At 35.2% G+C, this 27,887-nt stretch overlaps 1 protein-coding gene across 1 annotated transcript in view; it reads left to right on the top strand.

Annotated features, from left to right (window-relative positions):
- The window catches only part of LOC103267715 (uncharacterized protein C8orf34-like), a 318,318-nt gene that overhangs the window by 11,837 nt on the left and 278,594 nt on the right, over positions 1-27,887 (top strand). Inside the window, exon 3 of the mRNA XM_021716164.1 lies at positions 12,608-12,774. Within this exon, the coding sequence (XP_021571839.1) occupies positions 12,608-12,774 (167 nt within the window). The remainder of the gene's footprint in view (positions 1-12,607; positions 12,775-27,887) is intronic.

Genomic DNA, 27,887 nt, shown 5'->3' on the forward strand with positions numbered 1-27,887 from the left:
CTTCTTTGCAAAATGCCAGTTCAATTTCATCTGTCAACGAAGGTAATTTTATTTTTAATACCAGACTTATGAAACTCACTAGACCTTAATCTTTATTCATTGGTAGATCTTTAGTTCTTAAATGTAAAATAGAGTAATGTCGACTTTCATTTTACTTTCACTTAGTCATAATAATAATCAGAACTATTTATTGCAAATGTTAGTGCATTTTATTTTCTTCCCAGCTACAGTGAGCTCTTATTCCTGCTTGAATACTCAATAAATTGTAATCGTTTCTCTAATCCTAGTTGACTTCCTTACCCAGAAAAGTCAGTCCATGATAATCTCTTTAAAATATTTGTTTTGAAAAGTTGTTTTCTGCTTTGTTTTCTATTTTTAAATTATGAGTTGAAATATTAACTTATGATATGAAGAAAGTGGTGAAATTCTGCCCAGAGGCCCCATTAGAGTAGAAAAATTACATGCATATCTGAATCAAATTTAAGGAACAGCAATGAACTATGGGCTACAAATTATGTTTCTCTCATCTTCTAATACCAAACAGGATTTCTGAATTTATGCCAGTAATTCACAAAGCATTAGATTTGATTTAGATGAATAAGAAGGGGTTGAAAATAATTTTTTAAACGACTATAAAGTCTGTAACTATAGTGTTAGCATTTGCCCTTAAATAGCAATGTACTTGTACTATACTCTAAACACTGACAGACAAAATGATAGTGTAGACTTCTAAAAGAGAAAACTTAATTTTCAAGTATGACTTTATCCATTTTTCTTCCCTACTCCCCAGTGGGACTGGCACATTTTTTATGTCAGTTGACATCTGTTACACGAGTGAAGAAGGCACAGGCTGTCACTAGACATCTGCTCAATTAAGTTTATTGACAAGAATTGTTTATAGTCTTAACTTTATTTTTTTGCCCCTGTTCCTATCTCAGTTGTTTCCCCACTATATTAAGTCTTATTTGAGCGTCTGTTACACAATACTCCCTCTTTAGTACATAGCCAGCTTTCCTTTTCATAAGAATAATAGATATCTGATAGGCTAGAATCTCACCATTAAATTAAAAAGAATTAAACAAATGACATAATAAATCTTGAGAGTCATATGGGAAGAAACTTACCCCAATTTTTTTCTTGGAACTTTTTTTTTTAAACAATATACCTTACCTATGCTTCCATGCAGAATAATAGATGCCTGATAGGCTAGAATCTCACCATTAAATTAAAAATAATTACATAAATGGTGTAATAAACCTTGAAAGTCTTATGGGTAGAAACTTACTCCAATTTTTCTCTTGGAACTTTTTTTTTTTTTAACGATATACCTTACCTAAACTTCTTTCCCTAGGTTCCCCAAACACAACGTTATAGTAAAAGAATCAGGCCAGGCACAATGGCTCATGCCTATAATCCCAGCACTTTGGGAGACTGAAGTTAGAGGATTGCCTGAGCCCACGGGTTCAAGACCAAACTTGGTGAGACTTCATCTCTAAAAAAAAAGGAAAAATAAAAAGAATCAGCAACTTTGGTATACAGAGCTACCACCTGAAAGGTTAAATGCTGTTTAAAACAAAGGTAATTGTGAGGGAAATATGTAAAAACTAATAAACTAAGACAAGAGACACTAGCATGAGGTCTGTGACCCCTAGATGATGAATCTGTTGAAATTGTGTGCAAAATGTTGTTTGTCTGTATATATAGACATTTTTATGCCACATTCTTCTTAGATTCTCAAGAAGTTCAAAATTAAGAGTGCTTAGGAAATAAAGTATCTGATCAATAAAAGGGAGAAAGGTTCATAAGAGAAGTAAATGTGTTGGGGAATGACTGAAGGCTTTCTTGGTTGTCAGACTCCTCCTTTGGCATCAGTTGCTGTGGCTTGCCTAGCTATATGGGGGAAAGAATAAGCATTCATTGCACATTTAGAGTTATAAAAATAATACCACATTTATAATATAAGTGTAAACAAAATTTGAGTTTAATAAGCCTATATAATCTTGGTTTAAGCTATCTTACTTAGACTTTGTGATAGCTGCGTAATGGATTTCCTAAAATTGCTCGTTAAATCGTAATCTGAATTTGTAAGTAAGCTCATCAAGCCTCAAAAACCTAAAGAAGTTCCTACAAAACTCAGCCACCTATTAAAACAAGAATAGTATCCATAAATATCATAGATCTGGCGAATTGACTTTATTTGTTAAGTGAGCATTGCTGTTTGTAAATATGCCACAAAATGAATAAGAAATCTTACAATTTATAAATTTATATTAAATATTAAAAGAAATGCTAAACCCACTTCCCATTAAGAAGTTTTCATTAAAACTTATAATTGCTTCTGAAACAGTAGTGAACATAACCTGGTAACAAGAAACAAACAATAAACAAGTGAATATCCCAATAGATGCCATGAATTCAAGTGGTGATAAGTGGTATGAAGGAAAATAAACCAGGATAAGGAGGAAGAAAATGTATTCCAGGATACTCTTTTACATGAGAAGTCGAAGAACAAAGATATAAGCCTGATATTGTCAGATTTGGACTATTGCGAACATGATAGAAAGTATATAGCACATGTAGCAAAGATAACAAACTTAGTAATTTAGAAATATTCTAACATGAAATTTTAAACATGTGGATGTTTAAAAGGATGTGGATAGATCAAAAGTTTATCTGCCAAAGGAATCAAAGAACAAAAGCCTTAAAAATATCTAAAACAAAAATTGTATCTCACAACTCACAATTTTTTTTAAGCCAAAAAAGAACATTAATTAAAGCACACATTTTTTCAGAACATGGATAAAATCATTTTGGAAGGTTCAAATTTTCCTTTCATTTACTTATGTAGGATATACATATTCTAATTTAAATGATTATTTTATGAAACATAGTACTAGTCATCCACGACTTCATGTATATTAGACAGGCAACACTTTAGACTTAATCAGGACACAGGTTTTCTAGCTCTGTACTATCTTAAAGACCAAACCATGTATTTTATGAGACTAAAGAAAATGCTTCAACCCTCATGAAATGGTCTTGTTCATTGTTGACTGATAAATAGGAGTTACACATTTATAATCTACCATTTATTTCTCATCTCCCATGTTCATACCTACATGTTTTTTCTTTTTCTATTTCACTACCAATCTTCCCATTTCTCTGGAATTTTTTATCTCTCAAATTGAAAGGCTGTATGCATTTACTTAAATTAATTCTTATTTTATTTAGTGTGTCAAAACAAAAACATTCAAAGAGAAAAAAGAGCATTTGTTAAATATTTATTGAACATGAATACCAGGTAATTTGCTAGATACTAGGTAAGATCAACATGAAAAAAATTCTAGAGTCAAAGTAATTGTTAGGGAGAAGGATTTTTTTTTAAATGTCTTATTTCTGCAGCTTAGTTCATACAATGCTGGGTATATGACAAGCACTCATAACTGTCTGTGAAATGGATGATCAAAACAGCACATTTGGACATTCCATGAAACATGTTATGATCTCTTTAACTCCAAGAGCCGTAATGTAGAGATAACCCTTTAATTTCTAACTAGAGTCAAGAAAAAAGCAGTTTCTGCCTCCAAGGCTGTGAGGGTGAACTCAACAGACTTAGGAGATAGTCCAAGAAAGAAATAATGCAATTTCCCACCAAAAATATCCCATGAGTTCAGATCAGATAAAATAGAGCAAGGTCAAGCACAGGAGGGAGATTAGCCAGGAGGAAGAAAACAAATTGCCAGAATGAAGGGAGGCTACACGTGGACAGGCAGGCCCATGGGGACAGGTGGGAGGATGGCTCCTTTAAGCTGTCCCTTTTCACTTGATCCTGGCTTACAAATTTTCCTTTTAAACCAAAGCAAAATTAATTTCTTGAGTATATTGGCACCAAATTGAAATATTAACTGCCATCTTTCTCAGTAAAACCACCTTTGTGTCCCCTTTCTCTCTCTGTGGGATGTTATAGCTCAAGGGGGGAATACAAATATCTAGGAAGCCCACTGTGTGTTCTTTAAATGCACAATGATATTGACTACCACTTAGAGATTGCACTATGTACTTAGCATCTCTTAACTCATTTCATCCTCATGAAAACAGCATTATTCTCTATTTCAGGGATTAAAAAAACTAAGTCCTAGACTGGTTACATTCCTGTCCAAAGATGGGATAACTATTGAGAGACTGAGCTAGGCTGTCATTCTCCCAAGTTCTGTGCCCTTCAATGTTTTGCCCTTTGGCCTCTCTGTGGAAAGGAGTCCTAAGAATCCTGTTATTAAGATTTAGGTTCAAGTCTGGAAAGGAGGAGCAGAACCTTAAGTGTTCTGAGAAAGACCCCAAATCCTTCCTGTCCCCAACTCACTCACCACTGTTTACATTAACACTTCTGCCTCCCTGTAGCAGGCTGGTTGCTGTTTTCTCTTAGTGGTTGTATGATCCTTACACATGGGGCTAGAGAAGAGAGAGATGTCATCCTCGATTTTCTGCTGCTTACAGATCTAGATGCTGGCATGATTGCGGAGAAAAGGGGATGCTTCTACATTGTTGGTGAGAGTGTAAAGTAGCCCAGTCTCTATGGAAAATAGTGTGGCAATATCTAAAAGAACTAGAAAACCTTCCACACAATCCAGCAATCCCCTTCCTGGGACTGTATCTGGAGAAAAGCAAATCATTCTACAAAAAAAGACATGAACATACATGTTTACTACTGTACTAGTCACAATAGCAAAAGCATGGAACCAACCCTACTGCCCATCAAAAGTGGACTGGATAAAGAAAATGTGGTACATACACATAATGAAATACTATGCAGCCACAAAAAAGAATAAAACCGTGGACTTCTCAGCAAATTGGATGGAACTGGAAATCATTCTTAACAATCAATCACAGAAACAAAGAACCGAATACCACATGCTCTCACTCATAAGTGGGACCTGAACACAGATCACAATAGCACAAAAGAGAAATCTGCAGTCATGGGACATTGCCAGGGAAGGGGTGGAGGAGCACATAACAATGCAAAGGGTACCTGTTTACCAGGGGAAGTGAGGACCAGTCGGAGGCCTAAACTTTACCTGCACATACATTACCTATGTACCTAATCCTGATTTGTATCCCACATCTTTATAATAAAATAAAATTAAAAAAAAAAATTCCCAGTTCTGAATCTCCTGTTTTCCCACTGTGATGAGTTTCATCTTTCTGTAGCAATAACTTTCTCATCCCTAGTCATTCCCCTTACCCTGAATAGGCAAACATCTGGCTCTCTGTCACTCTCCCCAGCACCCCTCCTGTCTTGGTGAAATCAGTGTCAGCATTGGTGGTTCTTCCCAAAACCTAGCCTCTCATTTCCTTTGCCTACTCTTTGCCACTGGCCTTGAATTCCACCTTACCTCACTCACTCATTCCCTCTGTCATATCCTAGACCTTCTCATTCTCATTATCTGCAAATCTATATGTCAATTTAGACATTTCACTCTCTGACTACCACCTCCCATCGCTAGTATTCAACTTTAACTGGGCCCCCAAAACACTGACTCTGCCCAGTGTTCATTGTCCCTTAGCCCTCCTGTTCTTCATTTTTTTTTCCTTATTCAACCCTAACCACGGCCCATCGCTGTAATCGGACCCTTAGATATACCCTCAATGCTTTTGTTTCTCTTTCCCTGTTTTACTCTCCTGTCAAAACTCTACCCTATTTAAATCAAACTTTTTACCTGTTCTGTGGCTAAACCAACAGAACACACAGGCTGGAGAAGAACACATAGCCACACTGGCTAGTGTCACTGAATTCATGAGTGCCAAACTCCAGGGCACATACTGGCACTGTCCAATGATGCTGCTGTGCCCGCCTTGTCTGTTCACTTGTCTACTCTCTTCTCCGTGATCACTCATGTTTCCTTCTTTCCAACCTCCAACACTTCTTCCCTGTCCGTATACTCAACTGGTGGCCCTGCTTCCTATTTTGCAGAGAAAATAGCTTCAGCGAGGAAGAGAATCTCCACAGTCTCCCTCCCAGCAGACCCTCTGGGTACCGGGCTGGTCTATAGTTCAGGACCTCTGTCCTTCCCTATGGGCGTGAGTCAGCTGCCTATGCTTTCTCCCAGGGCAAGTACCTCCCCTCAGTGCTATAGATTCTCTTCTCTCACTCTTCTAAGTAAGCTGATCACTTCCCTTTGTCCCCTGCATTGTTCCCTTATAGTCGATCATTCTCAGCATCACAAGAGTATAATGGAAATTTCTAATAATGAAGCCTTCCTGGCCCCCAGCTATTATTGCTCTTTCATTTACTTGACAGCAAAACTCCTCACAGTACTTGTCTTGTGTCCACTGTCTCTCTCCACACAACCTTCTCCAAATAGGATTTTATTCCTACTACCTACTGAAACCTCTCTTGTCAAAGTGTCAGAGAATTCCCTCTTATCCGTGACAGCCAGTGTCATTCAAGTGACCTCTGCCTTCAGAAACTCCAGCCTCAATCCTCAGCCCCCATCTTACTTGACTCAGCAGCAGTGCTTGAGATTCCATCTCTTAGTTCTCTATTTAGATATTTTCCTCTCAATTCTTGTCTGTAATTGTGAAATCCAAACGCTCTGAGAACTGAAATTGTTTTCATAGCAAAACCTTATCTGAACACTGAGGATTATTTATTTATCCCACTCATTGGGAATTCTCATACATAATGAAGTAGAAATACTGATGTATTTGATAACAGGGTGAGGCCCCAGATCCTCCCGAGGGTGTTATGTAAAATAGAGTTTATGCAACAGAAGACATTCAGTCCCAAGTGTTCTAGAAAAACGCTGTAGACCTGGAATAAAATTCTAAGTTTACATTTGAGTAGATATACATTTTTTTCTGTAAATAGGCAATTTTATCTTATTTTATTTTTTTAGTTGGATTCTCACTCTGTCACCCAGGCTGGAATGCAGTGGCATACTCACAGCTACTGCAGCCTCGACCTGCTGGGCTTAGGCAATCCTTCCCCTCAACCTTCCAAATAGCTGGAACTACAGATGTACGCCACCACACCCAGCTAGTTTTTTTTGTGATTTATTGTAGAGATGAGGTCTCACCAAGTTGCCTAGGCTGGTCTCGAAACCCTGGGCTCTGGCCATCCTCTCGCCTTGGCCTCCCAAAGTGCTGGGATTATAGGCTGAGCCACCGCACCCGGCTCCTAGGCAATTTTGATCATATGTTGGCCTTTGAAAAGGCCATATGAATAAAAATAAACATTTGATTTCTGTTTATTCATTGAAAATACATTTTCAAGAAGGAATATATGTTGCTTTTGCATGAAATACTTAACTTTTACCCATCTCATATATATATATGTGTGTGTATATACACACACACACACACACACACACACACACATATAAAACCATATATATACACATATATATGCATATACATAAAACCATCCCATATATGTGTGTGTAAACATACATATTTGATTTGAATATATATATATATATATATTTTAGATTTTGTTTCAATAGCTTTAGGGTTACAATGGTTTTTGGTTACATGAATGTATTGTTTAGTGGTGAATAAGTCTAGTTTTAAGTGTACCCACCACTCCCACTGTGTGCATTGTACCCGATGGGTGATTTTTTATCCTTTTCCTTCTTCCCACCCTTCCCCTGTTTAGCCTTCAATATCCGTTTTAAAATAGCACTATAGTAGACTGTTACATTAATGGTCTATAAGTCATGTATTCAATCCCTCACTGTTGGTCATTTAGGGATTTTTTTCTCCCCCCCTCCTTTATTATAAACAGATGAATACCACTGGCTCCTTTGCAGGTGGCCATCCTTACTATTTAGATACATAGTAAGTAGGCAAAAGCCATTGTCAGAGAGTACGTAAAACATCTGCTTCAAACAGTGATCCTTTGAGAATCAATATTTGTTAAGAAGGAAAGTTGCCTTCAAACTGAAACTGCCATTTTACATAAAAATATTAAGTATATTTTATTAAGTATAGAATATTATAAAGTATAATATTTTGATACTTTTTGTTAAATTTATAACATAAAATATAAAGCTGTGAAAGAAAATGTAGCTAATAGATTTACTCAGTAGTCCCATAAATAGAGCCATTTAACAGGTGCTATTCTACAGTTATCAGCCCTTTTAATTGTCAAAACATGGTATATAAGAGGCACTACTATACTTGGTATTACAGATAAAGAAACCAGGGAAAAGGAAGGGTAAGTAACTTGCCCAAAGTTATTCATCTTGTAAATAGACTATGTTCATTTGTCATTAAAAGCAATATGTATATCCCTTCTACTAATCAAGAACTAATAGTACTAAAGTAAATCATGAATATCATTATTTTTAAATGATTTGACAAATAAAATAATGTAGCTGTTAAATCCAGTTTAGCATGTTAGGTCTATCAGCCAAGAAATCCAGATTAAAATTGTGTTTTGATTTGTTTTGTTTTATTTACTTCTCAATGAATAAAGTTGCTCAAAGAAGGCTTTAAAATTGTTACATTATTTCACAATTTAAAAGACATACAAGCCGGGCTCGGTGGCTCAGCCTGTAATCCCAGCACTTTGGGAGGCTGAGGTGAGTGGATTGCCTGATCCCGTGGGTTTGATACCCGCCTGGGCAGGCGAGACCTCATCTCTACAGTAAATCAAAAAAAAAATTGGCCGAGCGTGGTAGCGCATGCCTGTAATTCTGGCTACTTGGAAGGCTGAGGCGGAAGGATCGCAGGAACCCAGCAGGTTGAGGCTGTGGTGGCCGGGAGCGGCCACTGCACTCCAGTCTGGGCGACAGAGTGAGACTCCAACTCAAAAAAAATAAATAAACAAAATAAATAAATAAAAGACATACAATGAAATAATGCAGGAAACTGATTTCATGGCAAGAAACTGAGGTTAAATAAACTTCTTCCATCAATTTACAAATGAATATTTAGATTTCATCTCTACCATTATACAGTAAAATAATTATCTTTAATTATTTAGAAATACACCAATAGTTAGTAAAATAACAAAAATTAAAGAGTTGCATTTATACAATATCTCAGCAACAATCCTGCTTATGTTGAGGTCTTAAGTTAGGATAGAAGATAAAATTGAAATAGATCATTTTAACAAGGGTATGCTTTGATATATTTTTTCTTATTTTTTTCTTCAAGATTTTGCTTCAAAAAATTTCAAACTACAGAAAATTTAAGAGTATTGCTATCGAGATCCACCTATATTCACCAATGAACATTTGTCCGTCTTTCTTTCATCTGTGCCATATTATCTATTCACCTATCAACCAATCATGTATCTGTCTATATACCTATGTTTCTATAATCTATCTAGCATATTCTATTTTTGTGTTGAATTATCTGAAAATAAACTATATATATTATAAAATGTTAATTCCTCAATTCTTCAGCATTCATTTCTAAGAATAAAGATATTTTCTTATGTAACCAAAATACAATCATAATTATTATTATTTTGAGTTGGAGTCTCACTCTGTTGCCTGAACTGGAGTGTGGTGGCACACTCATGGCCACCGTAACCTCAACCTGCTGGGCTTAGGCAATCCTTCCACCTCAGCCTTCCAAGTAACTGGAACTACAGGCACTTGCCACCATGCCTGGCTTTTTTTTATGTGTGTATTTACTGTAGAGACAAGCTCTTGCCATGTTGCCCAGACAGGTCTCGAACGTTGGGCTCAGGTAATCCTCTCGCCTCTGCCTACCAAAGTGCTGGGATTACAGGTGTAAGTCACTGCGTCTGGCCTCCAATGTATAATTATTATACCAAAACATTTAACAATGGTACCATAAAGTTTTTAAATGTAGAGTCCATTTTCAAATTTCTTCAATTTAGTCCACTTTCAACTTTCTTCAATTTTCCCAGTAAGCTTTTCTGTAAATTTTTGTATATTTGTTTGCTTCGTTATCTAGCATCCAATAATGAAATGTGGAATTTAGTAATAAGCCTTCTGAGACTTACATAATTTAGAACAGTACTCTTTTTTTTTAATGACATTGACATTCTTGAAGACTATAGGCCAGTTATCTTGAAACATGTTCCCCAAATTTGCATTTATCTGATTGTTTTCTGATTAAATTCAACTTAAACATTTTTTTGGCAAGAATTATACATAGTTGATGTGATGTATGTCCTCACTGCATTATATCAGGAGTTATATGATGTCAGTTTGTCCAACATTATTGATGGTGCTAAATACATCAGATATCCCTAGAGTAAAGGTATCATTTCCCCTTTGTAATTAATAAATCATCTGTCCCTTCTGTTTTGGAAAAGTTGGTGCAGACCCATTTCTCTCTGCCCTTCTCCCACCCCATAAATACAATTATAAACCCTGAAATAAAGCAAGAAGCAATCAAAAGGGAACTATGACAAGTGTAAAGAGGAAAGGGGAATGGTTAGAGACGATAGGAACAACATGGCAGCAGTGTGCCTTACAATCCAACAGAATAAAGCAACAGAATAAGGCAGCCTAGGTCTGGCATTTCCCAACCTCCAAACTAGCAAGAAAAGGTGACCCAGGTAGGTTCATTTCTCCCCCTAATTAAACAGGAACCTCACCAACAACACCAGGAAAACCTAGAGATACAGGCTAAGGAAATGGACCAGAAACCCTACTGACAGTAAATGGTCAGGCGGCACTCTGTCCTTCCCTGCCAGACTCGAGACTCCTTTTCCCCACTGAAGACAGTGTGGCAGTTGGCCTTGTGCTCCCTGCTTTGGTGTGCCTGCCCACCAGACACCTGATCTTGCAAAACCATCATTAAAGTCTCGCTACTGCTGAAAAAAAAAAAGTGGCCTTTCCTGGAAATCTGTCCACATAGGCCTGAGATTCCTCTGTCCAACTGAAAGATACCAGGCACTTTAGCACCTTTTCCTGGACAAAGAAAGCATCAGTAAGAGGGAGCTCCCCAAACAAAGCATAGCATGAGAAGCCTTTTTGTCCCCACAGTCAGACCATCCCTTCACTAGAGGTACCAGATGCCCATCCTGGGGTTGCTCTTTCTGCTCCATTAGCCGACACTAGCTGGGACCAGTGGAAGCCACAGCAACACCAGGTAAACCAAGAACAGAACAGCATTGCAAGAGCTCTGAAAATTAAATTGCCATGGGTGCCACAGGCTACAAAAGTAGGTTAGGAGATATAAGTGGCTGCCTTCTAATACAAAATACTTAAATAGAATCCAGAAACTCCTCAAATAGTAGCCAAATTATATAGGATACAATAAAAGAAAATAATCATGCGAAGTACCAGGAAAAATGCAACCTCATTGACCTATGGGAGAATAACAAAAGATCTGACATTCTTACCATTTGAATCCAAGAAAGAGAGCGAAAGTGAGTGGATTGAATAAGAATTAGAAGAAATAATAGTTGAAAACAATAAGGGTAGGTACTGGATCTCTAACCAGGTGAAGTGAGGACCAAAGTGAGGCCCAAACTTTACCTGAACAATGACCATTTGTATACCTAACACTAAATTGCACCCCACATCTTGAAAAGTGGAAAACATCCCTAATTTGATGTAAGATACAACCTACAGATTATATCTTGAATATAAAAACAAACAAAAAACAAAACAAATATTATAATGCCATTTGATATTCAAAGTGATAATATTTAGAAATAAGGAAGATAAAGGGACTAAAATGAAAGTAATATGTATACGCTTCACCACAAATGATCAACGGATTTTAGTAAAACAATCTACTGTGTATAGTAACACAAACAGCAGTCATTAAGAAAACCATACAAGCTGGGCTCGGTGGCTCAGCCTGTAATCCCACGCCTTTGGGAGGCTGAGGTGAGTGGATTGCCTGAGCCCGTGGGTTCGAGACCCGCCTGGGCAGCGAGACCTCATCTCTAAAATAAATTTAAAAAAAATCAGCCGGGCGTGGTAGCGCATGCCTGTAATTCCGGCTACTAGGAAGGCTGAGGCAGAAGGATCAGCGGAGCCCAGTAGGTTGAGGCTGCAGTGGCCGGGAGTGGCCACTGCACTCCAGTCTGGGTGACAGAGTGAGACTCCAACTCAAAAAAAAAAAAAAAAAAAAAGAAAAGAAAAGAAAACCATACAAAGAGATAGATTCAAAACATCATAAATTAAAACAAGACAATTAAATGGGAGAGAAAACAGTCTTTCCAACAAATGGTGCTGGGACCACTATGTACACACATGCAAAAGAAATTAAAACTGGGTATTTAAAAAAATCTTCATGTAGTATATCAAAATATTGATCCCAAAACATGTGTTTTGTTGGACATACATTTGCTTTGTAAATAAGGGGCTAAGAATCTGGACATTCTGCCTCCTCTTTAAAAAGCAGCAACTCCATTAACAGAGGATTTTAACTCCCACATGGCAACCATTTGTAGAAGTATTAGCACCTCCTCTCTTAAATGGGGCAGGAGATTTCAGCTCCCCGATACCCATGGGCATTTGTTGTGTTTGAGAAAGACTGTATTTTCATTATTCTTGAGGAAAACTTTAGTAATATGTCCGTAAATTCATATGACAGATAACTGAATGAAAATTTGTTTGCAGATGATTGTGTTTACTTATCACAGCTAATTAAGATTTAAATATTCCCTCAGCTTAAAGATGGAGCCTAAGACTAAGGGATTAAAACAGCAGCAACAGCAACATAAGAAACTCTTGGCAGCAATGCTCTCTCAAGACTCTTTTGAGTCGATCCACAGTCCTACTCCATCTGTAACAGAAGAAGATATTGATAATGAAGATGATGCAATGGAATTGCTGGGTAATTTTAAAAATTAATAATTTCTCATTTTTTTCCTCTGGCATTGTAAAAATGTGTAGTGACTAAGAGGTTTGAATAGTTTTGTCTTAGGGAAAAGAAACCGTTTAGCACATACTTTATTTACATTAGACTTTCATTAAGTTGCATGTAAGAGCTAAGTTGAAATAACCAAAGCATGTGAAATATTTCTTAGACTGTATTTTGTGCTTTGTGTATGCAGGACTTTGCTTTCCAACTAATCAAGCTTTATTCTGTGTGCAACTGTGATAAAAATTCAAGTCTGTCTGCTTTATTCTCTGATTATAATTGCCTTGTTCACATCTATTGTCTATAAAATATACCCAAAGTACACATTTCAGCCCTCATCCTAAAATGTCTCCCTGTTGTTTCAAGGATGATTTAGAAAAATAGAATAAAGTTTAAAGGGGCAGATAGTAAATTAATGTTATATGTTTTCCATAAATGACAGGAAACTTTGAAGAGACTTCAAACTTTTTTCAGGTCTGTTACTTTCATGAAAATTATATTATTGTTGTTCGTGTAGAATATTTTAAAATATTTTTTAATTAAGTAAATGTATAGTTTTTGCTTCATCAGAAATCTATTCAGATAATTTTTTAAAATTACACTTCTTTTAGGAAAATTATTTTTCCAAAATAAGGAAATGAAATTTTATTTCAGAAAGAGTAATCGATATAAAAAACAATGAGTTTTCAATTCAGTGATATCAATTATTCTATTAGTATAATTTTCAAATAATCTGTAACAATATGCTATTGTATTTTAATTAGAAATGGAATAAATAGTGTAATTATTTGAAAACTTTAGACAGATTTTATGCATAGGATATGGAATCTCAGGAAATACAGTCATTTTCTAATTTTTTAAAAATGAGATTCCTTGGTTTTCAGTGTTTATAGCAGTAAAATGCTATCATTATAAATACATGATATATATCTCCATGCACAGACCTATAAAGGTGTTATTTACTCGATGACAGCAGATTCCAAGATGTTTTCTGATGATGTAAAAATTGCATTCATTTTAGCTATTAGGAGACTGAGTCGTGGCATTTTCACTACATGGTTTCAGTCTCTTTGTTTTTGAACAATTAATTCTGTTCTTACCTCCACATCATCAATGTGGCAGATGTACCAGGTGTGGCAGTGGTACCTTCATTCAACATCCATTCACAAACATTTATTGAGCATTTACTGTGTGCTAATAACTGGGCTTGGTCCTGGGAAAGTAAACTAAAATAATTGTGGTCTCTGTTTGCAGGAATTTTGCATTCTAGTACTCAAGATACAAAGGTAAATACATCACTGTGATGGCGTTCACTACCTGTGCTAATTGGATTAAGCACTCAGTTGTATATAGGGGTAACACCTATTGTAGAGGTGAAGGTGAAGGGCAATGATCAGGAAATGTGTCCTAGAGAAGCTGACTCTCCTGGTTAGTCCTAAAGGACAATTAGATGTAAGCTCAGCAGGCAGTGTGGTCATTGTAAGTCTGCTCACGGAGGTATGGGCTCTTCTGTGATTGTGCTCCTGACGGTGCCTGTAAATTGTTCCTTGCTTTGTTCAGTAAGAGTGAAAGGGTAAATGAGATCAAGTGACTCTTTAAGGAGACTCAGATGTCCATTCAGTGTCCTAGATCTCAGCTGCTCTGTCTGATGTTTCTAGTCTCCGAAGCTGAAGACCAGAGGATTGAGTTTTGGAGACTACCTAATGATGGACAATTCGTAACTGGTCCTCTTTGATTTTTTTTTATGCAGGTATTTCAGACTGTGGTCTGGGCAAGTTTAATAATGAGAGATAGTTGAAGGGTTGAGCTTTCCTCATATAATTGCACATATCTCAGCACAGGTGACTAGTAGTGTAATATCATTGTTCTCTAGCTTATGAGGTTTCCCTGACATTGCATGGGATGTTCCAAGTCCACTGGGCGGTCCTCTAAAATAATACCATAGTCAACCTCACATTTTTGAAATTGATTCTACAGAAACATATGTGATTGTGTCTATTCAAGGAAAATACAAATGCTAACTTCTTAAAAATTTATGTGAAATCAAATTTTATGGAACATTTATAATTATTGTAAGATGCAATACAGACATCTGATATTTAAAATGTCTTTTTGAATCTATGAATTTTTGTAGAATGAGTTTGCTATAGCTTATGTATTTTTAAGGGTTTGACTTTTCATTGTTATCTATACCAAGATATAATTGGCTGAAAGTTTATTTATTATGCATGGGAAGCAATCTGTAAACTTGTGAAACAGTAAATAAGTAAAAGTATAATTATTAGTTAACAGTAATATAAAAATGGATTTTTCCTCAGTAAAATTGGTTGATTTGAAGGGAAAAAACTATTAATTTGTGGAAATTAGTAAAACTATTGATCTTTGTTTTGTTTATTAAAGATTCTAGCATTGTTAATATATACTGCTTAATATTTAATTATGCATAGTTGTTAATTATATATTTGTGGATTTCTTTTCCAAATGTATTGGGCATATGAAAATATTATAGTACAGCATTTGTAATTTTTTAAGTAGATTAAATATTTTCTGTAAGGTTGCTTCAAATGCTGCTTATAAATTCATGGTCCAAAAGTAGCTTAATATGGAATTAGTACCTGTCAGAAAGTAAAATATCCAAGCTTGTAGAATTTTAAGATATAACAATTGTAAGCACCTCTGAAGTTGGTACTCTAATTACAGAAGATATTAAACAAAATATCTGCCAAGTCACCTCAAACTATGTAGTTTTCAAATAAAAAATATTCTCAAATATTTTTGTAATTATGCTGGCAATTGATGACCACAATGAATAAAATGTTATAGAGAATCTTCACATCTTTTTAAAACATTATTAATATAAATAATTCTCAAAATGGAATAACAATTTACAATGGTAGAACAACAGATTTATAGGAAGCTCTGTAATATTTTACTCCATTAATTCTCACAGAAAATTTGATGAACTTCATTAGTTTAAAAGAGATTATAGCTGATAAATGTACGTCCATTCTAATTACATTACATGTATTATCATCTTACTCTTGTTGAAACTCAAATTTGAATTATATGTTTGATTATTTCTATTTGATTTATACTCATTTTAAAAATACCATCATGAGAGGCTAAGGGTAGATTGCTCGAGCCCAGGAATTTGAGACCAGTGTGGGCAGCATAGTGAAACTTTGTACAAAAAATCAAAATATTAATCAGGCATGGTAGTACTCACCTGCAGCCAGCTACTTAGGAGGCTGAGATAGAAGGACTGCTGAACCCAGGAGGTTGAGGCTGCAGTGAGCCACGATCATGCCATTGCACTCCAGCAAGATGACGACTCAAAGTATCATCAGAATTATCTGTAAGACACAACTGCAAGCTGAGTGCAACATTTTGGGAGGCTGAGGCGAGAGGCTACTTGAGCCCAGGGGTTCGAGACCAACCCGAGCAACTTGGCAAGATCTCGTCTCTACAATTTAAGAAAAAAAAAATTAGCTGGGCGTGGTGGCACACGCCTATAGTTCCAACTACCCAGAAGGTTGAGGCACAAGGATTGCCTCGACCTGCAGTGGCCATGAGTGTGCCACTGCACTCCAGTTTAGGCAACAGAGTGAGACTGATTCACAAAAAACAAAACAAAACAAAAAATATTTTTCTTAAGCATTCTAGTTTGGGATATTACTTGCAAAGAACTTTTTAGGCTTTCTCAGAATTAATTATGAATCATGTGTCAAAAAAAATCACATTCCAGAGATGCTAAAAAGGGAAAACAACATTATCATGCTTTATACTTTTTGGTCTTAGTGCATAATCATATAAAAATTTAAAATTTAAATTTTGTTGCCAAAAACAAACAATGTGATTACAAATAGATTTACTTGTGTAACAAATAATAATAAAGAACAAGTATAATTATACTGGTATTCTTTGCTGAATACAGTCATTGAGTTTCTATAACCTCAATATCTTACAAAATTTTGTGAAATAAAAAATTTATTAGGAGGACTTACTTCATTAAGGCAATTATTTGACAAATTCTTTTGCATTGACAAACCTTTATAAAGAAAATATCCACTCTTAGTTCTGTTTTTTAAATTGGAGGCTCCTTAAAGCAGAAAGTGCCTGTATTGACAAAATAAGAACATGTATTTCACCTAATGAGAAATGGATGCTGTCACTCAGTGGTATAAAATTTAAAAGAAGGGGAGGCACTAGATGATTTTTAAAAAATCTACCTACCTATTTACATACCTATATTTAAAAAATTTTAATTATGTAAAATCATCTATAGCATGAAGGATCATGCATACAATGTTTTTTTCCTTTTTTTTTTTTTTTTAGTATTAACCATTGAAAGTATTAGGATAAAACTTTATTGTAAAATGAAGTTTCTTCATAAAATGAGGACTTTCAAAAGTTAAGTTTATGGGTCCTTCAATATTATCTATAAGATTGCCTTAAATATTTATAAAGTCATTCAGCATAATACAAAAAAAGTGAAATTAGAACATATTAGAAATTAAAATGTCCAAATTTGTTGAGCATTAAGGTATAACAATTTTAAGCACCACTAAAGTTAGCACTCTATAAATCTAGATGACATTGAATAAGACATCTTTTATATCTTCTCAATCTTAGAAGCTCTCATCTTGAAACATATGGTAGGGTTAAAAAAAAATTTAGTAATGATACACTGTAGTGACAATGATGACCACAATGAACCAAACGTTACAGAAAATTTTCATACATACATTTCCAAATTGAAAAACTAGAACTTCATGAAGATGTATGAAGATATCTTGCACATGCTAAATAGGACTTCCTCCTGTTAAGATATGTGTTTGATTCAAACAGAAGTTCTATGAAATGCTCTTGCTGGAAAGCTCTCATCTATATTTCTGGATTCTTACTTCGGCTGTCTTCAAGTACCATCATTGCCTGCGTAGATGGCCAGCGAGCTCAGTTAGAAGTGTGGCCTGAGAAGAGCTGAATAGCACCCTGCTTACCTCTCTGCATTACATTAACAACATTTGAGAAAGTGCATTCAGATACATTCTTTCATTTATTAAATATCTTGCACCTGTAATGTGAACATTCCTACTTCATAGAGCTATACAACATGAGGAATAGTTTGTGTTATATTTTCTTCCTTGACCTCTTTGGTCTTTGAGAGAAAGGTGAATGCAGTGAACACTGGTTCTATGTAAAACCAAAATACTTCTGATTCTTGCTTTGGTTTTCAGTTCATTCATTCATTCACAGGTTTATTTCTCAAGAGTGTATCTACCACTTTCAAAATGACTATCTGCATGTTCTTACAAGTTAAATGTGAACAAGTACAGACATGTTTGATGAAGTATTGACTACAGGGAGGTGATTTTCAAGACTTGCTTTGCTTAAGAATCATCTGGGGAGATTCTTTAAATACAGATTCCAGTGTCCAATTCCCATAATTTTTGCTTCATTAAATTTGGATACAGCCCATGAATCAAAATTTTTCAACAGAAATACCATCCTCTCCTTTTTCAAGAGACTCTGTTGCAGGTGATCTGTAGAACATATGAGAGCCCTAATCTAGTAGCTATATTCAGTGACTTTTTTATTTGACGTATCTTGAAACTAGAGGAATAAAATAACATAAAGTCTAATTTTTGCAATAGAAAGAGTATGGGATAGGGGTTTTTGAGTTAGCCAAGCTCTTTTGTGTCTCCTGGAAGTAACAATAAGTCTTGCCAACAAGTTTTGACTAATGCAGTTTCTATCACCTAATGTTCCTTCCTTATGTGTTTTACAGGAACACTTGAAAAACGAACTTCTTAGAGTAGGAAAATCACATAAATTATAACGTGATTCTAGTATAAACTAGAGAAAACTCTGATTCACTTTTATCATATTAAAACTTTAATTAAGATTCTTTATTTTTGTCAAATGTGACTCACATCCACTTTACCTCATTCTAGATCATTCCAGATTTACTTGTGTTTGGAATTGTATTGGCGTTTCATTCTCTTCATTCTTCGATTCTTATTTCTTTTCAACAAAATATCAGAATAATTGCAAGTGATAACCATGGTTTGTATGTAGAAGTTACCATTTACATAAATGTATATAAATTGGCCTGGCATATATATAGACATATATATGCCATAAATATATATTCTCCATTATTTACTTTTATGGTGTTTAATAAGAAATATTCCTTTTTTCCTGCAAAAATAAAAATCAGTGGTAGAAGATCAACATAGAATAAAACCAACAGTTTGAAAATGAAATCTAAACCCGTAAACACCTTATTAACAAATGCCCTGCATCTCAATTATCTACCTGTGTGAAAATTCCTTTGAGAGATACCTGCTTTCAATGTATTTGTAAGTAGGCTTGTTTAATACATATTTATAACTTTTAATAGGTTGCAAACTGTTTGACACCATCAATAATAGAGAATAACATGATTTTTCATATTTATGCCATAACTTTTTCACTGAGCCACAAATGTGATGGCTTGTGATTAGCCTTATGAAGTTAATTATATAGAGGCCAATATAGCACCGACTAACATTCTAAGACCCAGGTCCAGCCCTCATGCTGCCTCTTGCTAGTTTTGTTACTGGATTCATTGTAAGGTGGCTGGTCACAACTTATGACCTTGCTACTCCACCTGGATGTTATGGAATAAAAATGAAATATTCTCTGGAAGTGCTTTCAATTATTTTTCATTTTGTCATGGTTAATAGGAATATTTGTAAAAAGACACTAGAATTTATATACAAAACTTTTCTTCCAAGTAAGGTTATGTCCTCTAACTCACATATATTTTTTATAATTATAGACAAAAAAAAAATTTTGCTTGCTAACAGTAAAGATTTATGTTTCCCACATCCCAATAAAATCAAGGATTTTAAGGTAGGAGGCAAAGCTACATATGTATTTGTGAGCCAAAATGTTGGCCATATCAATACAAAACACTACATCTTTCATTTTTACATGAATATTTAAGCTGGTACAGACAGTTATGTGATTTGGTTAATGATGTAGAGCACTGTCTAACTCTCTTCCATACAAATGTACAATTTCTAAGAAAAGAAAAGTATTTTCTGCAATCATGTGAACCTTTGGTAGCAAAAAATAGACTTGGGACAAGAATGGGGGAGAGACAGGGAGGAAATACAGAAAAATTGGAGATTTGTATTATATATTTATGTGCTTCTGTGTAAATAATGTCATAAAAGTACTGAAAAATCTACAAGCTTTAAAAACTTTTTCAGGTTATGTTGATAAATGTGAAAATATTTGAAGCAGCACAATTTTGGTGGTTTTACATTAATTTATTGTATTAGTCAAACCTCAATCAAATTGAAAACCAGTGTATATATTATTAGGGTTTGTTGTTTTTGAAATAAACTTGCTCATTTCAAATACTTAATAAAATGGTGATGTTATATTTTAAGGTGATTTGTTTGGCAATGGTAGTGATTTTCTTATAATTTACTGAATTTGAATTTTGTGCTTTGTCTGCTTTGTGTAAGAGCTATTTGAAAGCAGTGCAAAATCATAACCTTATTGTATTTTTTCTTGGTTAAAAATGTATTAAAAAGCATAATTAATTCAGCAATTATGTGCATTTTGACATCAAAGCAATAGGTATGAAAGAGGTATTAAAACTCTTCTTACTGAGTTGTATAACTATAGTTTAATTGTATACTACAGTAATCAATTTAGATTTTCATATATGGAAATAATAAATTTATAATTTCTGAGAAGAAAAAATATTTTCTGCATCGTGATATCACTGACAACTTTTAATATCATCTTTACATGGCAACTTTAAAATTTTTTAAATTGAAAACTAAATACATATTAACAGAAGTGTGGTCACAAAATTTGCCAATTATGTTCAACATCTGAAAAATAATAGCTTTTGTAAAGTAGTTTTATTCAAAAAATTTAAAAAGCATTATGTGAACATATTTTCAAAATCCCAAGTATTAATTAACCTGGTCCTATGTGTGAGTTTCTTTTGGAATGAAAATATAAATATTTTATTTTTCAAATGTCTTATGTACAACCGTTTCAGAGAGAAAATAACCTAAACAATATTGAATTTTTTGAAAATTGTCTAATCCGATAAGTAGAAAAATACACATAACACTATGGGGAAAATATGATGGTGTTCTAATTGAGATAAATTAAGCCTAGTGATTTCTTTTTTTTTATTAATCAATATTTTTTATTATGGTTTTGTGGGGTACAGTTAAGGGTTAGGTGTACAATTATGTTTCATTCAGGCACCCTGTTGATAAGAGGTGTGTTCCCATCCCCCGACAGATATTTGCTACTGTTAATCCCATCCCCCTCCATAGTTTCCCAGTACCGTCAGTCATTTTCTTATAGTATTACATTGGATGTTCAAGGTCCATTATATGAGTGAGAACATGTGATATTCGGATCTTTGTTTCTGTGAGAGGTCACTCATTATTATAGATTCTAGTTCCATCCAGGTTGCTGTGAAATTCATGATTTTGTTCTTTTTTATGACTGTGTAGTATTCCATCGTTGTAAACTAGTGCAACCTCTGTGGAAAGCAGTGTGGCGATTCCTAAAAGCTCTAAAAATTGACCTTCCATATGAACCTAGTGATTTCATTTTACTTTTCAATTTTAGTTTCCTTCTGAAAAAGATAATTTAATGTCTTTTGTTGATATGTGATGAATTTGCTTTATATAAAAATGTAAACTTCTTAAAATGTGACGTAGAATTTTAATTTCTTTAAAACTTCAAGATTGTCAGAAAAGGATTTCTTTGGCTAGCTATTTTCTATCTAAGTGCTCCCATATTTAGTTTTTAACTAAAGACATTTGTTGGGAACTCTGTATTTTAAGATATAATATAGAATAGTATTAATACTGTAAAACAAAGTTTAAATTAGCCTTATGACGTTAATTATATAGAGGCCAATATAGCACAGTATTAGAGGTAATAGCAACATGAGCTTTGTATTCAGATAGACCTTATTTCAAATTTTACCATTGTGCTTAACTCTGTGATTTAAGTATAGGAACTTCCTTCAAATATCAGTCCATCATCAGAAAAAATGGAAGTAATAACGATATTTGTATCATCGGGTTTTGTGAAGTTTAAGTAAAATTACACAGGAAAAGTGCTCAGTGTATTTGATAAAGACTTAGAGCTACAGAAAAGATTTTTTACTATAGTTCATTTCACTTTTATGCCAACTCCTCTCCTGTCTCTTTCTAGTGTGTGAGTTTAGTACATATAAAAAAGAAAGACCCTACAAGTTTGGCCTTAGGGGTTTAAATATTTAGTCTTTTATCACAAGTATCTCATTTAGAAATGTTCTACATATTTAGAAATTATTTAATAAGAACTCTCTTCTTAATATTTGTCTTCCAGTTTATCCCTTTATTTTAAAGCTCTCACACACTTTCTGAAAAGATCATGTCAAATGAACTTTAATTTTTCCTAATATGTTAGATAGAATCTTAGCTTATTCTTCCTTTTAAAGATAGTATACTAATGAGAGAACATTATTATGCTCAAATTTTTCTCATAATTTGTCTGAACCAATTATTTTCAGCAGCTTGAAATATTCAAACCTTTTTAAAGTATCAAAAGCTAAAATCATACTAATGATTTCCTCTTATATCTCTGTATATTTGTTTTTGTTACCTAGTTTCCCGCCTCCCTGATTTATAGACAGGGACACTCTGAGGTTCATCTGTAGCATGGAGAAGATGATATCAGGCTTGTAGAAACATAGAGATTTTCTTGGCCCCATTAATTTCAACTTGTAATGGGAACAGAATGTGCAGAATTCAAAGACTAGCTCAAAGAAAGAAACTTTTTCCAAAGCTTGCACAGGCTGTACACTTTTTTGTATTGCAATGCATTCTTTTATCTTCTCACAATAATATCAAAAAAATCTAGAAGTCATATTTTCTTTAAAATATATATGTATTTTTTTCAGTCAGGATGTCACTCTGCTGCCCAGGCTGGAGTGCAATGGCATGATCACGTCTCATCGCAGCCTTGACCTCCTGGGCTCAGGCAATCCTTTGCTTCCATCTCTTGAGTAGCTGGGACTACAAGCACATGCCACCACGCCCGGCTAATTTTTTGCAGTCTCACTACATTGCCTAGGCTGGTTTTGAACTCCTGGGCTCAAGCACACCTCCCACCCCTGCCTCCCAAAGTGCTGTGATTACAGGTGTGAGTCACCACACCTGGCTTAACATAATATTTACTTTTAATTATTAAAAAATAGATATTCAGTGTAAAGAGCATTGAAATACATAACTCAACATGAGTAAATATTACCCTGAAATAATTACTGTTGATGTTTTAATGATGTTCTTTCTAGATTTTTTTAAATAATGTATATAGAATAACATTAACATTTTCTTTTTTTTTTTTTTTTTTTTTGAGTTGGAGTCTCACTCGATCGCCCAGACTGGAGTGCAGTGGCCGCTCCCAGCCACCGCAGCCTCGACCTGCTGGGCTCCGGTGATCCTTCTGCCTCAGCCTTCCTAGTAGCCAAAATTACAAGCACACGCTATCACGCCTGGTTGATTTTTTTTTTTAATTTATTGTAGAGATGAAGTCTTGCTGCCCAGGTGGGTCTCGAACCCGCGGGCTCAGGCAATCCACTCACCTCAGCCTCCCAAAGGCGCGGGATTACAGTTTGAGCACCGAGCCCGGCTAACATTAACATTTATGTGCATTTACAATTTACTGTACACTGTGCTAAGTGCTTTCTGTACATTACTTAAACATCACAATGGAATAAGCAACATTATCATTTTCAAACCACAGAAAAGAACATAGATCCTTGAAAAACAAACAATTTATCCAGATCAAATAGTTGGTACTCAGGCGTCGGACTCCAAAACCTGAGTAATTAAACACTATGCAAAGGCCGCACATTAAAATACATGTTTATGTTAATATGTATATATTTACCTGAGTACTCTCTCTATATAGTTTTCTTATGACAAAGTTTTAGAATTTAACAATTGGAGCTTCTGCTTCCAGTCACGGCAGAAATTACTGGACATAAATGGCCTTATCCTTCCACATTAAACAATTATAAAATTAAACAAAATTGATAAGGCTGGCTTTTTAGGCACTGGACAAAAGGCTTCCGTTTTTGTGATTAGGGAAATAAACAAGGTAAGCCCTAGGTTTCATCTGACTTTCTTCATGGTGAAAGCTTTCTGCCTAACTTGTTTGGAGGTGGAACTCAGAGTCAAGAGTGGTGATCTCACAGAGCCAAGGAGCAAGCGATTGGAGTTCAGGGCTGAAGTGTTTGGTATTTGTGGAACTGTATACCAAGAGGAGAAAGCTGAGAAAAGGGTGTAGACAGATGTCTACAGGAGTGTTCCCTTTGAGTGTTTAGCTGAAAACTGACTGCTCTCACAAGGGCAAGACTACCCAAACCCGAAAGAGTGGTTGTTGTATGTTTGAGAAGTCATAAAGAGAAAGAGACCAGACTGAGCTGGGACACATCAGAGTTTCAGCCCAGACAAAGAGAATAAGTCTCCCTGAATTTCCTAAACACTTAGGGGAGACTTTAGAGACCTTAGAAATCTCAAAAATTAGAAATACACCCTAAATTGAGAACCACTTCTAAGTATGAGGGAAAAATAAAGATAGATTCAGCTAAATATACACCTACAAAGGTGAAGTGGATCTGCCAGTAATTTAATCCTGACAGAACAAAACTCAACACCCTTTAGAAAAGACAACATAAGCCAGCCTCCTTACAAAGAATGAACTGTAATGTCCACCATATGATAAAAAAAAAAAAAATTACCAGTTGTGCAAAGAAGCAGAAAAATCAAGACAAAATGTTAACAACCTCCATCATCAACCACTGGGGAGAGGAGAACCTTTTCAGTAAATGGTGCTGGAAAAATGGGCTGACCACATGCAGAAGATTAAAACAAGATCCTACCTATCACCATACACAAAAATCAACTCTAAATGGATAAAGACCTAAACGTAAAACCTCAAACTATAAGAACCTTAGAAAATGCAGGGGACACCCTTATGGAAACTGGAACTGGCAACCAATTTCTGATCAAGTACCCATGCCATAAGAGATAAGATAGACAAGTCGGACCTCATCAAACTGACAAGCTTCTGCAAAACCAAAGAAACCATCAAGAGAGCAAGGAGACACAGACTGGGGAAAAATAGTTGCCAACTGTGTGGCTGACAAAGGCCTAACATCTAGGATCTACAAGGAACTCAAATGAGCCAAAAAGAAAAAAACAGCCCCATTAAGAAATGGGCAGAAGATATGAATAGCCACTTCTCAAAAGAAGACTATGAGCAGTCAACAGATACATGAAAAAATGTTCAGCTTCACTAATCATGAAAGAAATACAAATTAAAACTGAGATACCACCTAACTTCAGTCAGGATGGCCATCATCAATAACTCTCCAGATGCTGGAGAGGATGCAGGGGAAAGGGAGCAATTCTACACTGTTGGTGTAAACTAGTACAACCTCTGTGGAAAACAGTTTGGCGATTCCTAAAAGATCTAAAAATTGACCTTCCATATGACCCCACAGTCCCCTTACTGGGAATATACCCGGAGGAACTCAGATCACTCTATGAAAAAGATACTTGCACACGCATGTTTATTGCAGCATTATTTACAATAGCAAAACATTGGATCTAACCGTACTGCCCATTGAAAGAAGATTGGATAAAAAAATGTAGTACATAGACATGATGGAGTATTATGCAGCCATAAAGAAGGACAAAATTATGAACTTCACAGCAACTTGGATCGACTTAGAGTCTATAATACTGAATGATCTATCACAGAAACAAAGAACTGAGTACCACATGTTCTCACTCATAAGTGGACCTTGATCAATTATCATAATACTATAAGAAAGGGATTGGCAGTGGTGGGAAACTGCCAGGGGAGGGGGGATGGGATTGGTAGTAGTGGAAACTTCCGGGAAGGGGGCACACCCCATCAACAAGGGTACCTGCATAATGATCATTTGTATACCTAACCCTGAATTGTATCCCACATCTTTAAAATAAAACAATTTTTAAAAATGTAAACAGTAGAAAAAGACTCTGATATAAACAGATGTAGCAATTAGCTGCCAAATACTTTTCAAAAGCAATTATTACACCTATTTTGTGCATTTAAAGTTAAAGAATACAAGGGGTAAACAGATGAGAAATCTCAGCAGAGAAATTGAAACTAGAAAAAAAGTCTAGAAGTGAAAAGTATAACATATGAAAATTTTTAAATCACTATTTAAGACTTACAGTTTATTGAGTAATGTAGAAAGAAAGGTTAGTGAACTTGAAGTCAACATAAATTATTCAAATTGAGGAGCAAAGAGTAAAGAAAAAGTAAAACAAAATGACAAGAGCTTCAATGGTCAGTGGAACAATATAAAATGCTAAGACATTTTATCAGAAGTGTATAAAGAAGGGGGAGAAAGAATGGTAAAAAAAAATTTTAAGGAATAATGTCTATTTTTTCCCTCAAATTTGGTAAAAACCATGACCTTATAATGCAAGAAGTTCAGAAAAATTAGGCACAGAAAATTATATCTAGCCATATTACAGTCACCCTGCTGAAACCTAATTATAAAAAGAAAATACTCAAAAGCATCCACAGAAAAAAGAGTATACATAGTGGAACAATGATGAAATATCCGGTGTTTTAGGTGTTACCATACAAGGAATAACTATGGCCAAAGGCAATGGAATAATAGTGTTGAAGGACTGAAAATCTTCCAAAATTCTATATCCAGTACAAATATCCTTCAAAAATGAGGACAAAATAAAGACAATACAGGTAAACAAAAGCTGAGAGAATATGTCATCAGCTGACCTGCATTTTAAGAAGTATTAAAGAGGCCTTCAGGTTAAAAGGAAATGGTAACAGGTAGAAAGTTAGATCTATAGAGAAGAATTAAGAACACCATAAATGGTAAATATGTGAGACTTCTTGCTTTTTGTTAATTTGTAAGAAGACAACTGACTGCTTAAAGCAAAAATACAATGTAGAGTAAGATTTGTAATATTCTGCTGGGCTCGGTGGCTCAATCTGTAATCCCAGCGCTTTGGGAGGCTGAGGTGAGTGGATTGCCTGAGCCTGAGGGTTCAAGACCCGTCCAGGGAACTTGGCAAGACCTCATCTCTACAATAAAATCAAAAAAATTAGCCAGGCATGGTAGCGCACACCTGTAGTTCCAGCTACTTAGAAGGCTGAGGCAGAAGGATCGCCGGAGCCCAGGTGGTCGAGGCTGCGGTGGCCGGGAGTATGCCACTGTACTCCAGTCTGGGTGACAGAGTGAGACTCCAACTCAAAAAAAAAAAAAAGATTAATAATATTTAAAGAAGTAAAATTATATGATAAATAGCACAAAGGGTGAGAGTAAATGGAATTACAGTGCTAGTTTCTACACTATTATAAGAGGTGATATAATATTTATTACATGCTATAAGTTAACCCCTCGAGCAATTATTTAAAAATGTAAAACAAAAATACAAAGAGTTTTATCTAAAGAGCTAATAGAGAACCAAAATATGGTCTTTTGGGAGTGCCCAAAACTTGTATACACATTTTTAATATGATGTTTGCTCAAAAGATGGCATTAATCTAATGAATGCTAGCTTCACCATGCAACAGGCAGGACAACCAAAGAGAATGGTGGCAGCACAGCTGAACAAACACCATACTGCACATTGGTACCATAATTCAATTCAACTTCAAAAAATAATACATATATAATATCTCTTAAAATGTGTATACATTTTTTGCCACCCCTCTGTATATAGAACTAAAGAGGAACAAAGGAAGACAAAACAGTTGGGACAAATAAAAAAATAGCAGGATGGTAAACTTAAAGTCCAATAAACTAATAGTTGCATTAAGTACAAATGGATTACACACACCACTTAAAAGGCAGAGACAGCCCAACTCCATGGCTCAGTCTGTAATCCCAGGACTTTGGGAGGCTAAGGCGAATGGATTGCCTGAGCACATGGGTTCAAGACCAGCCTAGGCAACTTGGCGAGACCTCACCTCTA

The sequence above is a fragment of the Carlito syrichta genome, unplaced genomic scaffold (assembly GCF_000164805.1).
Source record: "Carlito syrichta isolate Samal-C Ts95f unplaced genomic scaffold, Tarsius_syrichta-2.0.1 Scaffold308211, whole genome shotgun sequence".
In the NCBI taxonomy this organism is placed as follows: Eukaryota; Metazoa; Chordata; class Mammalia; order Primates; family Tarsiidae; genus Carlito; species Carlito syrichta.